The sequence below is a fragment of the Protopterus annectens genome, chromosome 1.part0 (assembly GCF_019279795.1).
Source record: "Protopterus annectens isolate FY-2018-M chromosome 1.part0, PAN1.0, whole genome shotgun sequence".
NCBI classification, from domain to species: Eukaryota; Metazoa; Chordata; order Ceratodontiformes; family Protopteridae; genus Protopterus; species Protopterus annectens.
In genome coordinates this window covers 1,488,373,223-1,488,390,157 of record NC_056725.1, presented here as the reverse complement: position 1 = coordinate 1,488,390,157, position 16,935 = coordinate 1,488,373,223, and the positions used below count along the sequence as shown (strand labels likewise).

Here is a 16,935-nt window from a genome sequence, read left to right as displayed (position 1 = left end):
GCATAATTTATTTTAGATTTGTTAGAATCTATTCAGTTACCTCAGAAAGTAGCTATTTGTAAATGCGTAGCTCATACCAAACAACAGGATAGGATTTCAAAAGGTAATGCGAGAGCTGATACAGCTGAGAAGCAGGCAGCTTCAGCCTCAGAAGTATTTCTTCTGAGTGAGGAATTACAACCATCTGAGATTTTAGATTTAGAAATGTTAAAAACAATGCAGACACTTGCTACAAATGCAGAAAAACAAAAATGGATAAAACGAGGAGCAATTCTTGAGAAAGGGCTGTACATCTCCAAAGAAAGAAAACCAATTTTACCATCTAACTTGTTTAGATATGCAGCTTTGTTGAGCCACGGGCAGTGCCATGTCTCAACAGGGGGGATGGTACGGTTAGTGAATCGAGTGTTTACAATGTATGGATTTACAAACTACACAAAAAATTGTTGCGCAGCATGCCATGTTTGTAATAGGCATCATGCACAGGAGGCACTGAAGCCTAAGCAAGGGAGTTTCCCTACACCACCCTATCCGTTCCATACTATCTGTATGGATTTCATAGAACTAAACAAATGCGAAAGTAAAAAGTACTGTCTTGTCATTATAGATACGTTTTCCAAATGGGTGGAAGCTTTTCCGACCAAAAATCCAGATGCAGCTACTGTTGCAAAAGTCCTTGTTAAAGAAATTATTCCTAGATTTGGCATACCGGAAAAGATCTATAGTGACAATGGCACACACTTTGTAAATCAAACCATACAACAATTGAGCCGTTATTTCGGGATTTCTTTGAAAAACTATTGTGCATACCACCCTCAATATAGGATTAGTAGAGAGGCATAATGGAGTACTGAAAAATAAGCTTAGGAAATTGATTAGTGAGACACAAAAGAACTGGGTGCACTGTCTGCCCCTGGCACTGTTTAGCATGAGAACTGCTCCAAATGCAAAAGGATTAACTCCTTTTGAAATACTGTTTGGGAGGGCATATTATACACCTCAGTGGAAACCTCTCATGCCTGCAGACCAGGAGGCTGACAGTTCACTGGCAGAGTATATGAGGCGATTTTTGAATAACAAACTTCTGCAGTTAAATTCTGTTTCAGATAAAGAATAAGCCAGACCATCGGAAGCAGCAGTAGTCTCAGGCATGTGAGTCTGGGTGAAGGTTGTGAAGAAACGAAATTGGAGTTCTCCAAAGTGGGAAGGGCCGTACCAAGTGCTACTGTCAACACCCACTGCAGTCAAGATCGCAGAGCGAGCGTCCTGGATTCATCTGACACACTGTAAATTAGTTAAGAACTTTGAACTGGACAAAAACCTTGTTACTGTTATACAACGAGAACAAAATAACCAGGTATAGAGTAAACAGGGATGCAGAACAACCTCAGAAAAATTGCATGATCATCCTGTTAGCCATACTGATAACAATGATCCTTTTGCTGTGGCCTTTCCTTTTTTCAGCCACACGAGTTGAACTGAACAAACGTGATGCATTACTCAGACTGGCATCCAAACTTTAACACTTACCAAGCAATTAAATATGTGTATGCTGAGACTTTTAATGTTTCGAACTGCTGGATTTGCACAGCTATACCAACGGGGGATTATTAATGACTGCTGTCCCCCTAAGGGTCAATGAGACCTGGGAAAACTTGATTTTTGATACTACACCTGTGAAATCACAAGACAAAATAGCATTGTACCTACCTGTTACACAAAAAGGAATTGTATGTTTTTATAAAAATGACACTATTCAGGTGGGTTGGAGCTATTGTAATTTGACTGTTTCTTATAAATGTTATATTAAGGCTAATAAGGCAGAAACTATCTGTGATGCAAACTATGACTCATACCTTGAGAAAATGGAGAACTGTTAGTGAAATACGACATAATCCTGTTCTTTTGAAGCAACTTTCTATTATTGACAAGAAAATGTTTCATGCAGGGCAGGCATATATCAATACTAAAGTAGAGAATTGTTATTTTGTTTGTGGGAAAAAGCCATACAAATGGCTACCTGAGAATTGGTCCGGCAGTTGTTTTTTGGGTTACCTGGTCCTGGCCATACGACACACTGCAGCTTTGCCTCAAGGAAAATTTCGAAACGTCAGAGAGGTCAGCAGTAAACCTGGAAGTCCAATCAAAATACCCGAGAATCCAGTGGGACGAATCGAAGCAGGGTGGAGAAACCAAAACAAAGATAAACTGACACACATGGACTTGAGTGACACTATTATATCATGGGCAGGCATAGCCCCTGCATATGGCGCAGTGAAATCGATTTGGGAGCTGAGAAAACTGTCCAAACTTCTTGAAGTTATGAGCAATGCAACTTTTTCTGCTCTCGAATTAGTGACTGATGAACTAAAATGCTATGAGAACTGTGGTGCTTCAAAACCGCATGGCTCTTGACCTCACCCTAGCGGTGAGAGGTGGTACGTGCGCTTTAATCAAAGAATGCTGTTCGTATATTCCTGACAACCAGCATGAGGTAAACAACCATATTGAGGTGATCCATCAAGTGTCGACCATGACCAAACCAGGCCCAAACCCTCTGATGGACTTTTTCCAGAATTTGTTTGGGGGGTGGGGTTCCATCCTAATGAACATCCTGATTGCCATTTCTGTGGGATTACTCCTATTAGGAGCATGCATTTGTTGTGGTATTCCCTGCATGAAAAAGTTAATCAAAGATTTTATAGACACATCAATTTCTGAGACTTTGTATCAAAGTACTGAAATTAAAGAGTTGTTGAAAACTGAAATTCTTTCATAAGTTTAAACTGAATGACTCTCTTAATTGCAAATCCAAACTGGAAGAGGTTAGGAGAAGAAGCAAACTGTTTATGCTTTTGAAAATAGAATAAAAAGTATTAACAGGGGAGAAATGTTAGAGAAATATGTATTAATATGTATGTTTAGTGCTTATTAGAAGCTAAAAGAGTTAACACATTTCATTCTATTTTATGTACAGCTTAATTCTGTATGAAATTATAAGATGATTTTTCAAACCACAGTATGCTTTCTGAAACTGCAAGATGCACCCTGACCTAGTATTTGTTAGCACAGCAAAATTCATGTTTATGCCTTTTGGAAATGTACTGAGAAGCAGGTGATTATCTGCTAGGTCAGGAAAATGTATGAATAGAACAATACTGTTTTCTATAATATGATTGAATATGTACAATCAGCTCTGTTCGTGTTATGAGAACATGCACAGCTACGGAAAAGAAGAGATACATGAAACAAAAGACTGCTTGAAGAATCTGTACTTGCTTTGTGCTCGAATTAGCTATAGTACCTTGAATGGTAACATAACATAGTGGGAAAGCTGTATCTAACCGGTGGTCACCAAGGCCACGTTGTTTTTCTTAGGAAGTTTTTCATAAAATTGATAGTGCAAGCAGAAAATCATGGACAAACAGCTGCTATGAAATGATGATGTTAAAACTTGTGATCTGTCAGCTTGGTAGGCAATGTCTTGTTAGAAAGTGTATAAAGATGGACTTACTTCCTGATTTTAGTTAGCACGTTTTTGTCTCCTTGCTGCAAGATTAAAGTGCCTTAACCTGAACCTGCTGTGTATTGATCATTTTTGAAGTCTATTCTTCCTTAGACAATACTACTACAACAATCACCACCACAACAAGAGAAAAGCAATAACCCTAAAATACTACAAAGACTTTTTTTTTCCTTTAAAGAACAGGAAAAGGAGTGCCAATGCCATGAAAGGAAGGGGGTCTATATTATATCCTCGAAAGCTGTAAACAGCGAACACTATCTACAGCGAAAATGCCGTGCAGCGAATCTGCTACTGAGGGGGCTGCACCCCCCACTAATTATACATACCAACTCCGAGATCGCAGTACAGTGAGGAAAGGGGAAATTTTCCCTGTAGTGCAATCTCACTATTTACATTTCACTGTACAGCAATTTTTGCTGTAGACAGCATTCACGGTTTACAACTTTCGACGATATAATGTTGTTTGTTTGTCTTTTCGGCTTTTCCCGGTTAGGGGTCACCACAGCGGAACCCCGGTCCGCTAATGACTGGCAGTCGATTTTTATGGTGCCGAGTTGCCAGCCCAATGCCCAGCCTTCAGCGAAGGCACATCCATTCACTCATGTCTTTCGGAAGCCACTGGACCACAGGGAGGACATGCAGACTCCACAAAGAATGCACTCCAGCCGAGAATCGAACAGGAGAACCTCTTGCTGTGAGGTAACAATGCTAATGCTGTACCACCGCGGATAACTTTCGAGGATATAATATAAACCCAAAAGGAAGGGAGAGAAGAGGTCTAAGGTCCCCAACGCCCTCAAGATTCTAACAAGGAAGGGGAAGAAAACAAAAAACAATGTGTGTGTGTGTGTGTGTGTGTGTGTGTGTGTGTGTGTGTGTGTGTGTGTGTGTGTGTGTGTGTGTGTGTGTGTCAGAAAGATCAGAGTTAAAGCCAACTACACACCCTGGCTAAATAGGGACACCAGAGCCTTACTGAAAGCTACAGATAAAGCCTGGAAAACTGACAAAACCCCTAGCTCCAGACAATACTATCAACAGCTTAGAAACAAGGCCAAGGCTGAATCCAAAATAAACAAACAAAACTATTTTCTTAGCGCCCAAAGGAAATACTCAAATAGTCCACAAAAATTCTGGCATGCTATTAACTCCCTACTAAAGCCAAGCAAAACCACAACTCCAGCACCATCTCTACTAACAATACCCAAGACATAGATTCTCAGTTTAATAACCATTTTACTAAATCCATCTTAGCCCTGTCCAGTCAAATAACTAAAAACAGTCTACCTCAGTCACAACCTAACCTATCCCACAACACCCCCTCTTTCAGCCTATCACCAGTGCCCACCTCAACTATCAAAAAACTCCTCCTAAAACTAAAGCCAACCACACTAGCAGCTGATAACATGCCTGCTGCATACCTAAAAATGGCTAGTGACGCCCTATCATATCCGGTCTCCATCCTTATCAACCGCTCCATACTAGAATCCTACATACTCAAACTCTGGAAAGTATCTCACATCATTCCTCTCCATAAAGGAGGTAATTCTTATGAATTCTCCAACTACCGACCTATTGCCATCCTTTGCCCCTTATCCAAAATTCTTGAGAAATGCATCCAGTTGCAAGTGATGACTTTTCTTAACACACACAATCTACTATCTACCACACAACATGGTTTCCGTCCACATCACAGCACTACCACAGCCCTTCTATCCTTCACTAATTATATAAACCTTCACAGGAATGATAATAAATATGTATCAGCCATTTTCCTAGACCTCTCAAAAGCATTTGATATGGTCTCCCACTCCATTCTACTAGACTCACCAACATCATTATCCTTCACCTCCTCTACTATAGCATGGTTCAGAAGCTACTTGTCTGACAAGCAACAATCAGTCCAGTGGAAAGGAACTCTGTCTACACAACTTCCAACCACCATAGGAGTCCCACAGGGCTCTATACTGGGCCCGCTATTGTTCTCTCTTTCACAAATAACCTCAAATGCTCTACACAACATGCCACACTCATACAATATGGGGATACTTCAACCCTAATCTGCTCCGCCTTATCTCCCACCACCCTACATACACTCACTCAAGATACCTTTATCTCAGTAGAAAAATGGATATCGGGTATCCAACTAATTCTAAATCCCAAAAAGACAAAACTGCTACTATTTACCCCTAATAGATAAAAAAAAAACCCTCTCCTTTACCATAACATCTAAGGACGGCACCACCATCTCCCCTTCTAACCACACCAAACTTCTGGGCATTGAAATAGACAATAATCTCCACTTTGATGTTCACATCTCACATACCATAAAACTAGTACACAAAAAACTAGGCTCCCTATACAGGCATAAGTCCTTTCTCTCACAAAAAGCAAGAGTCATTCTTGCACAAAGCCACCTCCTCTCAACTCTATTATATGCAGCACCACTCTTTACCCAAATCAGACAATGTGACCTAGACAACCTAGAATCATGCTACAATAAAATAGCCAAGTTTGCTACTAACTCAACTTATAGAACCCATCACTGTGCTGCACTAAAAGAACTAAAATGGCTTGAGCTACCACAGCTACTTAATTATCACCAGCTGGGCACAGCCTACAATATTCTCAAATATCCTGAAAAAAAAAAACCTCATTATCCAACCTACTTACTGTCTATACTGCAAACCGGTACCTAAGATCCAGTGAAAAATCTCTCCTCTCCATCACTAAGGCTAACAATAATGCAGGGAAAGTGCTCTACTCCCACACCATTGCCAGAAATTGGAACTCTCTTCCCCTATCCGTGTCCACTGCCCCCTCCACATCCATATTCAAAAACTTCCTCAAATCGCACCTTCTTACTACCTGGTTATACCCTTGTGTCACATAACCCTACCCATACTACTATTAACTCCCCAAATTCCTCTCTGATTACATGCTGGAGCTCTGATCCCCTGTAGGGTTGGTCATCTGAAAGGGTACTTTTAACTTAGAATCTTACTTGATATATTTTCTTTTCTTATCAATGTATGACTGACATTGTCTTTTTACCCATGTTCTATATCCTCTTTTACCTGGAGTGTTTTTATTAACTCAGCATACATGATGTAACTTGTTTTGTGTATTATGCTGGATGTACTGTATTTGTATAACTTGATGTTGGAGCTTTTCTCCCCGGGTCTCCTCTGAAAATGGACCTGGTCCAGTCGGAATTTCCCAGTTAACAAATGTAAAATAAATAAATAAATAAAGATAGATATAGATAGATACAGCTACAGATATGTGTGTGTGTGTGTGTGTGTGTGTGTGTGTGTGTGTGTGTGTGTGTGTATGTATACATCTTGGATAATTAAAAAACAGAAAACTTTTCTGAAAACTTAGCTCCAACAACAAACAGTCCTGAGACTCCGGAACCACGTCTGCATGCAAATCATGGCAAACAAGATCTGGGGGGTTAGAAAAGGTGTGGTGCATTATGGAAAGAGAGAGGCGCTTCAGACTCGGAGCCTAAGTCTGGAAAAAAACGAGTCGGATCCGATGTCAGTTTCAAGACCCACCAGCGTGGAAGAATAAAAAGGGCAATATAAGATATACCATTTTCCTTTAAGGGAAATACCACTTTTAGTAAAGTAATACAATATATATTTTCTTAAAAGGAGAATAATTTTTGTGTGGAAAGGTCCTCTTATGAGGATTTGTCTGCCAGAAATGAAGTTGGAAGCCCATTGCCGGCTCCTGTGAAATCTCAGAACTGCTTTATCTTGAGGTGGCTAGAAAGTATTGAAGTTGTCCACACTTCGAGTACCGATTTCCCTTCAAAATCAGCAGTGTGTAGGTGTGGGAGGGAGCTAAAGCTTTGGGAAGCTGGCTGGTTGTTGTATCGTGAGCAGGATACAACCCAAACAGACAAAGGCTTCTGCAGTACTGAGAATGATGAACATTTAGGTCATAAGCACATGTTTGTTCTAGTCTACCCACTAGAAAACAAAATGAACAGTTTAAAAAGTTACTGAATAAGAGGCTTACATAAATACAGATCAACAAGTTAAGTATTCTTTTTAATATGTTTCCATACCTACCTTTAGTGCAAGACTATAAAATATCCGAGCCAATCTGGCATATTCTGATGTCTGAAGATCAACACCTCCTCCAGGAATGAGTATCCTATAAAAGATGATACTGACTGCTTAGTAAGAATTAAAGGAAAGCAATACAATGATCAATGTAGCATCTTTCTGCTGGTTTCAAAAGCTTCCACCCACAGTTACTTACCACCTCTGCTATTGAGTCAGAATTGCTTACAACTGAGAGCTAAAATAAATAAAGTTGTTTTGCAAAATTTTTTGGTCTTTGAGAAGACAAGGAAAGTAGCATAAAAATCATTACATTCATTACTACCTCCAGCAATACCTATAAACAGCAGTTAGTTTATTTTTGAATACATGTCATCAGGAGATAAAGATTAAAGGCTGTATACATATTTATAAACCCACTGATAATTTAGGGGCAAATACAGATAAATGATGTGGTTTTCCACACCAACAAGAGTTTCATCACTATACTAATATTACCTATTAAGTGTAGCATAAGTACACTTATATGTACAGTTTACCAAAATTAAAAGAATAAATAATTCTTATGTATTTTAGCACAGTTGTGACTATATAGCTATGTAATACCCGAGGCCAATGATCAGGAAATTTCAAGTCAAGACAAATACTAAGTTGTCAACTGATCACCATTTGGTTAAGATGGATCAAGCGGTTGGGGACAGTAGCTGGAGTAATCCTGGGAACCAGACTATGTATTGAGTGGTTCTTAGAATCTGGATGATGATGATGATTTCTGGAAGGAGTTTAACTTGATATTCAGGAAGACCTTCTGCCATACACTGGGAAAAGCTAGGGATGTGCAGTAAGAATGGACCCTGTTCAAAACCTCAGCAGTTTAACATGGAGGCGAAGAGCCGTGGCAAGAAGGTGATATCCAAGCAGTTGAGAGTGGGGGAAGGATCTCCAAATTTGTCTAAAAGGTGATAAGGCAGAATGGTGGCAGCTGAAGCATTCACCAAGTGAAGGAACAGGTATGGGAAAAGTAATAAGAGGCCAAGTGGTCACAATGCATGGCCTTTGGATGGCCACAAAGAAGTTCTGGCAAATCATCCACTGACTTAGGAGAGTGTGAAGGGCACTGCATAAACTGTTGGCAGTAAGTATAAAGAAATGATGACCCTGTTTGAAGATACCAGTGAGAGGTACAACTACTGCAGGAGTGGATGACAGCAGCACTGGAGAGCATCTATTCAGAAATGTTGGAAGCAACAAAACAGTTGAAGTGTCATGGCTAACAAGGCTGAATATTAAGTAGATGGCATGAACAGTATCCTTGACTAGAAAACCAGGAATGGAAAAGCTTTCACCAGGGTGCTGGAAAAACACAGACCCTTATTCAAAAAAATGCAATGCAGAGTCTATCCCAGAAGTGTAATGTGTATAAACTCTTCGTCCTCGAACTGACATTGGAGGGATCATGGTAGTTTGGCAGTACGGCCTACATATGTTTTGTAGAGACAGAAAAGGCATACAACTATGTGGGCCCTAGGGTACCACAGTGAGCCATTAAGTCTTGGCAGGTGCAGTGCAGGAGTGGTAGACATTCTTGCCATTAAGTTGAATGTGCTCAGGCTGGCACATACTGTAATAAAATAGTGCCCTGTTTCCCTTCTTGTTCATGATTTTTAGAGACTAAATATATAGGTGCAGCTTGTGTGTGTAGAATATCTAGTCTGAGAGAAAAAAAAGCTGCACCTTTATTGCCTGCAGAATGTGTTATCTTTCTGGACTAAAGTGAAAACTCTGAAATGGTTTGGAGTGGTGCTTCACTGTGAAGTATGAAGTCAATGGGATTAAAATTAACACCTCAAAATCAGAATCTGTGTATATTTTCTGGAAAACAGAGTATTACTTGCAGGTAAGCAACAAGTAGCTACCACAAGTGGAGAATCTGAGCATCTTGGGGTCTTTTTCATGAAAAACAGAAGAAGGAATTAAAAAGACTGATCACTGGATGGCAGCAAAGGTAGCACATTTCAGGCACTGCACTGGACTGAAGTGATGAAATGAAAGATAAACCAAAGAATAAAGCTATCAGTTTAATGGGAAGATGAGAACTTAGGATGACCAACCATCACACAATCTACTAGTGAATGAAAGGATGACACCAAGGATACAACTGAAAGAAAGGAAGTTCCTTCTCAGACTTGCTCGGCTCACTCTCCATGACAGTCAGAGGAGATCAGGAAGCAGGTAGAATCTCAGAGGACAGCAATCGATTCTCCCAGTCCAAATGGAAAGATGATAGGGTTACAAAAGGAGAGACGATAAATCAGCAAGCAAAGGAGAGTAGTATTGCTGGAACTGAATTCATCCTCAAATTTTGGTAAGTACCTTCAAGAGGTAGACCCATTTTTCACAAAATCTCACCAAGATGACACTGACGCAGACTGTAGTTTATATAGCATATATCATGGACAGAAGTAGGTTAACAAATAAAAAAGATAGCTGGGTGTACAACACCCAGGATTTAAAAAGTGCTCAACTCTGGTAGGCACAGTGGTGCCAGGACTGGAAAAAATGACAGTGTAGAATCCACAAGACACAGAAACATTCCTACAATGGGGTTAGACCAGGCTAAGAGAGAGGATGGCCCACTTATTGTAGAAGGAAACAGTAGTCCATAAAATCACAAAAACTAATAGGTCAGAAGAGCCATAAAGATTATAGAGTGGACTATGTATGTTACTGTTATGCAAGAAGTCCAAAATTCTAGATCAAAGATATACAAAAAGACTGAGAGAGAAATTGGAGTAAAGAAAAATACCTGCACAATAAAAATTGTCAGAAGCTTCAAATAAAAATGTGTGTTCATTAACACAACAGACTTATGCAAAATATTATGCAGACCAAGAATCCTTGGGCCACTTAGAAAGAGAAGCAACTGAAGATGTGCAAAAATATAAAGAAGAAAATCTAGAGATTCTTGAAAGATATAAAAAAGAAAAATGGACATAAGAAAGAAAGAGATCTGATATGGTGCAATATTTACACAAAGGAGAAAGCCAAATTAATCAATACAAAAAAAGCAGTAGCAAAGATATTCAAAGAGAAATACAGGCAAAGGCATCCAGATGTGGAAAATTTCACAATACAAAAAAATAAGATCACAAAAAAAATTACACAGAACAAAAGATTAGTAAATCAGATCTCCAAATTAAGGAGAAAACAGTATAGCGGGAAACATCTGATCAGTTACCATATGAAGATACCTTGGAGCCTTCCATACAAAACCAGTACAAAAGTTCAGTTGGAGTTGTACAGCAAGGGAAAGAACAGAAAATTGTGGCAACTCTGACACAGTTATTCTGGAGTGATAGGCCAGTGAGTTCTCATATGAAAGAGCAACGGATGACACAGGATGAAACTGAAGAGAATGTGGCACAAGGAGATGATCTGGAACTTTCTGTAGAATGTCCACAGGAAATGGAGAACTAAGAATGTGTTGCCATTTTAGAAGAAAATTATCTAAGAGAAGATCTACTTGATTTAACAGAGATGGACATGCATTTTAAGATCAATGAAAGAAATTAACTACAGAAAGTCAATAAAACCCAAAAAGTTAGAGGTTTGATAAAACAAATGAACACAGTAGTTAGGGCAGTTCACAGAGATTCATGTGATATAACAGAATTAAATAGGATACATTACTAAGCAGCTAAATTAATAACAGATAAAGTCTTACTACAAAAACACCGGGCAGTAAGGGAAAAGAAGGGGAGAAATCAAATGCCATCATGTAAGCATCGAACAAAGAACTATAAAGCAATTAAGACTAGAAGTGTCACTGCTAAAACAGTATAGAAGAGGGAAAAGATAAAAATACTCAGAAAGATATGATAAAAGCAATGCCTAGTAGCAGAACACATCAGGATCTATTGTGCACTATCACAAATAATAAACTAAAACTATCAGCACAGGCAGAAAATCTTAGAAGATATGCAGAGAAATATAAATGAAAAATATAAAATAAGAAATGTATTGATGGCCCAAAAATGTTTTACAGAGAATTGGGAAACAATGCAAAATGAACTGAAACACCAGCAAAAAAAGAATAGATAGATGCATTTTGGAGAAATATCCATGAAGATCCTGTGGAACACAAATATATTGAATAGATAGAAGTAAAAGAAAGAATAAGAAGTTCAAATGTACAGGATATGAAATGGGATGAAGTAATGGCCAGACAGATTGAAACAAAGTTAAAAAAAAAAAAGCTCATAAGTGGAAAACCCCCAGGCCCAGATGCAGCACCTAACTTCTTGCTAAAGTATTAGTATCTTTACATGAAGATTTAGCCATGAGTAAGAATAAGAAGTTATGTACCTACCATAACGTTCCATGTTAGTTGTCTTCTTCTCGCCTTCTTTCTTGCTGGTTGGGTTTGGAGCCGATCCTCGGCTCCGACTCGGCCATTTACTAAAGCTCGAGAGCTATTTACTGGCTCAAGGCTTCCCCCTTATCCCACAATGCTTGGCGCTAGATACCCAGATCTCGTTTGGCAGAGCTAACACCTCAGAAAAATTCCAAGGACACCCGTCCAAACTACAAGGTTTACTTAAAGTAGTAAAATAGAGGAAGGACGTAACCCAGATAAGAATTTGCCAGAGGAAGAAGGCCTCAAAAAGGGACTCTTCTCAGTCTGTCCAGGCTAGGGGGATGGAGGGTGGGACACAAGAAAGAAGGCGAGAAGAAGACAACTAACATGGAACGTTATGGTAGGTACATAACTTCTTAATGTTAAGTTGTCTATCTTGCCTTCATTCTTGCTGGTTGGGACAGCGTCCCTAGCACCTCAGTCCTGGGTGGCTCATCGGAACAGACTCTTGAGCTCAGTGGAACCAAAATCAGCTCTACTTCTAGAGGCCATATCCAGCTTATAATGTGAAATGAAAGTATGAGGAGTGGCCCATGTGGCTGCAGCACAAATAGATTCCATTGGTAGTCTTCCTTGAAAAGCTACCAAAGTAGCTAACGCTCTGGTGGAATGACCCTTAGGTTTAGTAGGGAGTTCTTTATGTCTCAGTTGATAAATCAAAGTAATAATAAAGGATAACGACCTGAATAAGGTTACTTTAGAAACTGGCAGCCCCTGTTTGCCCTCAGCACAGGACAGGAACAGTTGGTCTGATTTTCTTGTTTGCTTAGTCCTATCCAAATAAAAACGTAATTGCCTATGAACGTCCAATTGGTGTAACTTTTGTTCCGCTTTGTTCGAATAGTTAGGAAAAAAGACAGGTAGATCAATAGCCTGATTCAGGTTTGTCTCAGAAGATATCTTGGGCAGAAACGAAGGATTAGTCCTAAGTGAAACTCTATCCTTATGAAACACAAGGTAAGGAGGATGAATACAGAGGGCTTGAAGTTCCAAAACTCTCCTAGCTGAAGTGATGGCTCCTAAAAAGGGAGTCTTCCAGGACAGTAATTTTAAGGAACAGGAAGCCACAGGCTCAAAAGGGGGAAGAATCAAGAAAGCTAATATCAAGTTTAAATCCCACTGAGGCGGGGGATCTCTGACCGGGGACCTAAGCAAAAAAGTCCCTTTAAGAAAGGCCTTGCAAAGTTTGTTGGACATGATGCTGGTTTCTGATAGGCCAGCATGGAAATTTGCAATAGCAGCTAACTGGAACCTAATGGTGGCAGAAGAGGAGCCAGCTTGAAAAAGTTCTGCTAAAAAATCTAGAACGTGGTGGACCGGGGCTGAAAAGGGATCTATATTCCTAGCCTCTGCCCAGAAGGAGAAATGTTTCCACTTACTAGCATAAGTCTTCCTGGTGGTAGATTTGTGTGAAGAAAGGATGATTTCACGTACCAGCTGAGTAATATATGGAAGCTTTGCTAAGGTTGGAAGTGCAGCAACCAAGCCGTGAGGTTGAGAGACTGAAGGGATCGGTGCAGCCCGCCCGACTGATGGACCAACAGGTCTGGCACTGGGTCCAGATTCCAAGGCTGCTCCAGCAGGTGACGATGCAGGAAAGGGAACCAAATTTGTTGAGGTCAGTAAAGGGCAATGAGGATCATCCTGGATCCCAAAGCGGTCACCTTCTGAATTAGTTTGGGAATTAGGGAAAAGGTGGGAATGCATACAGAAGACCCCGGGGCCAATCGTGGACTAGAGCGTCTCTGGGGTAGTGATCGGGAATGGGGAAGAGAGTGAAGAAATTGTCGCACTTGCTGTTGAGAGGAGTTGCGAAAAGGTCGCAGCAAGGTTGACCCCATCTGCGGAAAATTTTGTCCGATACTGACTGATTGAGAGACCACTCATCAGGCATGAGAATAGTTCTGTTTAGCCTGACTGCTATGACGTTGGACTTTCCGGGGATGTGCGTTGCTATCAGAAACCGTTGAGAGGAGATCGCCCACTGCCAGAGTCTGTGTGCTTCTCGACATAAGGGATAGGACTTGGTTCCGCCCTGCTTGTTGATGTACCACACTACAGACATATTGTCTGTTCGAATTGCAATGGTCCCGGTGGGTAGAGTCTCCCGAAGAGCTTGCAACGCTAAAAGCACCGCTCTCATCTCCAAGATGTTTATGTGCAGGTGGTACTCTAGAGGTTGCCAAGTGCCTTGGACAGTCCTGCCCTGAAAATCCCACCCGATCAGGGAGGCATCCGTGGTCACTGTGGCAAAAGGAGGAGGAGGAAGAACAAACGGTCTGCCCTGGAGTAATAGAGGGGAGACCATCCACCAAGCCAGCTGGTCTTTGCATGATTGAGTGATTATTATCTTGTGAGACATCGGCAGTTACTGAAAAGACCATTGGGTAAAAAGCATCCACTGAAGAATCCGCATGTGGAAACGAGCCAGGGGAACTAGTATAATTGTTGCTGCCATGAGACAGTACAGTTTTGTACCTACCATAAATGTAGATGTTTGAGTGTTCACCCTGCTGCAGTCATCCCACTTGGGTTATCCTGCCGTCAGGCGGTCCCGCAGTCGGCCTGAATTCCAAAGTCTTGGTCTGGCGTCAGTTGCTGTCGCTTCTTCCCTGACGTCAGTGTGCCAGAGGTATATAAGAGGCATCCAACGCCATTTTCTTCAGTTTTTCTTGCCCCAGATGTCAGGTGCCCCCAAAAGGTAGGCAATATATATATATATATATATATATATATATATATATATATATATAGAGAGAGAGAGAGATATATAGATATATAGATATATATATATACACACATATGGCTATATAACTCTTAGGTACTAGCAAATACACGACAGAGATAGTATAGGATAAAGTGGTAGAGATAAGTTCAGCTAGTTCAGAGGGGATGATAACCTGGACTGCAGCAGTGTGAACACTCGAACATCTACATTTATGGTAGGTACAAAACTGTACTATGTTCATCGTATTACCCTAATGCAGTCATCTCACTTGGGTTGAATCCCAAAGCTAAGGAGGGGAGGTGGAGTCAAACAGGGTTAGAAGAAGCTAGTAGGCCCTGCAAAACTGCAGTGGCAAAACCAGCTCTAGTCTTAGAGTAAAGAGGTAAGTGATAGTGTTTGGTGAAGGTGTGCACTGAACTCCAAGTAGCAGCTTCCAGAATATCCTTGGTTGGCACTGCCCTGAGAAAGGCTGCTGATGTAGCTGTAGCCCTGGTAGAGTGGGACCTAATGTTAGCAGGTACTGTTTTCCCATGAAGTGTGTAGCAGAAACGTATGCAATGTCCTATCCATTTACAAACGGTCTGTTTTGAGATAGCTTTTCCTTGTGATCCTGTAGCATAGGCTACAAAGAGCTGGTCAGTTTTTCTGAAAGCCTTAGTTTTATCCAAGTAGTAACATAATTGCCTGTGAATGTCCAAAGAGTGCAGGAGTCTTTCTCCTTTGTTCTGGGGATTTGGGAAGAAGGTGGGCAAGTGAATGGTTTGGTTTAGGGCCACACTGGATACCACCTTAGGCATAAAGGAAGGATTAGTTCGTAGAGAAACTCTGTCTTGATGAAAAATGAGGAAAGGTTCCACTGCCATTAGTGCTTGTAGCTCTGAGACTCTTCTAGCTGAGGTTATTGCTAGTAGTAGGGCAGTTTTCCATGAAAGAAATTTTAAATCAGTTGAAAAAGCTGGTTCAAAGGGCGGCAGTGTAAGCTTTTCCAGGACAAAGTTTAGATCCCAAGTACGAGTTGGAGCTCTCCTTGGTGGTCTTAAGTTCTTAGTCCCTCTGAGGTACTGTCTTAGGAGTGGATGTGAAAATAAAGGAGGATCCGTGCTGTAATGAGCTGAAATTGCTGAGGCGTGGATCTTAATAGATGAAAAGGAAGTCCTTTGTGTAACATCTCAGTTAAATATTGTAGAATCTGAGGAATGTTCGGCTCCAGGGGATTTAGGCAGGCGCAAAATCTTTTCCATTTGTCTGAATAGGTTTTCCTGGTGCTGGGCCTCCTGGCCTCCAGAATGACATCCGTAACAGCTTTGGATAAAGGTGTTGGCTGGTTGTTTAGGTAATTTGTCATGCAGCCAGGTTTAAAGTCTTGAGCTGGCTGTGTAGAATCAGATGGTCTCGCTGGGTGAGCAGGTGAGGAATTTGTGGCAAAATCCATGGTGGGCCCTGGGCCATATTCCTTAAAATTGGATACCAATGTTGGCGTGGCCAGTCTGGTGCAACAAGAATCATTTGTGGCCTCTCTAATCTGACTTTCAGGAGTACCTTTGCTAGAAAAGGCAGTGGAGGGAAAGCATATACTGTTAATGTTTTCCAACTGAATGAGAGGACGTCCACTTTCCAAGCTAGTGGATGGAAGGTCCTTGTGCAAAATTTTTGAAGTTGGTGGTTGTGGGGGCTTGCAAACAGATCTGTGTCTGGCATCCCCATTTCTGAGCTATCATTGCAAACATTTGTGGATCTAGCTTCCACTCGTGTGGATCCATGATGTTTCTGCTTAGGTCGTCTGCCAATGTGTTTTTCTTTCCTGGCAGGAATTGTGCTTGTAATTGAACCTGGTAAGACAGTGCAGTGTTCCACAAGGTCATTACTTGCCTGCATAGAGGGTAGGAATGTGTGCCCCCTTGCTTGTTTATGTACCACATACCAGTGGTGTTGTCTGTCCTTATTAGTAGTGGGGGTAGAAGGTCCTTGAAAGCTTTTAGGGTATTCTGCACTGCTAGCATTTCATTTTGATTGATAAGCAGGTGTCTCTGATCTGTAGTTCATTTGCCCCGAATGCACTGTCCTGCCATGTGTGCTCCCCAGGCATAGTCCGATGCATCTGTTGTCATAGTTTGCCTGGCTTTGGGTAAGGTGAAAAGCTGGCCCCTTGTTGAGGTGACATGCCTGTGCCACCAGAGAAACTCCTGTTGAA

At 41.0% G+C, this 16,935-nt stretch overlaps 1 protein-coding gene across 1 annotated transcript in view; it reads right to left on the bottom strand.

The window, feature by feature from the left end:
* The window catches only part of GGH (gamma-glutamyl hydrolase), an 879,365-nt gene that overhangs the window by 349,537 nt on the left and 512,893 nt on the right, over positions 1-16,935 (bottom strand). The window contains exon 4 of the mRNA XM_044067735.1: positions 7,606-7,690. Within this exon, the coding sequence (XP_043923670.1) occupies positions 7,606-7,690 (85 nt within the window). The remainder of the gene's footprint in view (positions 1-7,605; positions 7,691-16,935) is intronic.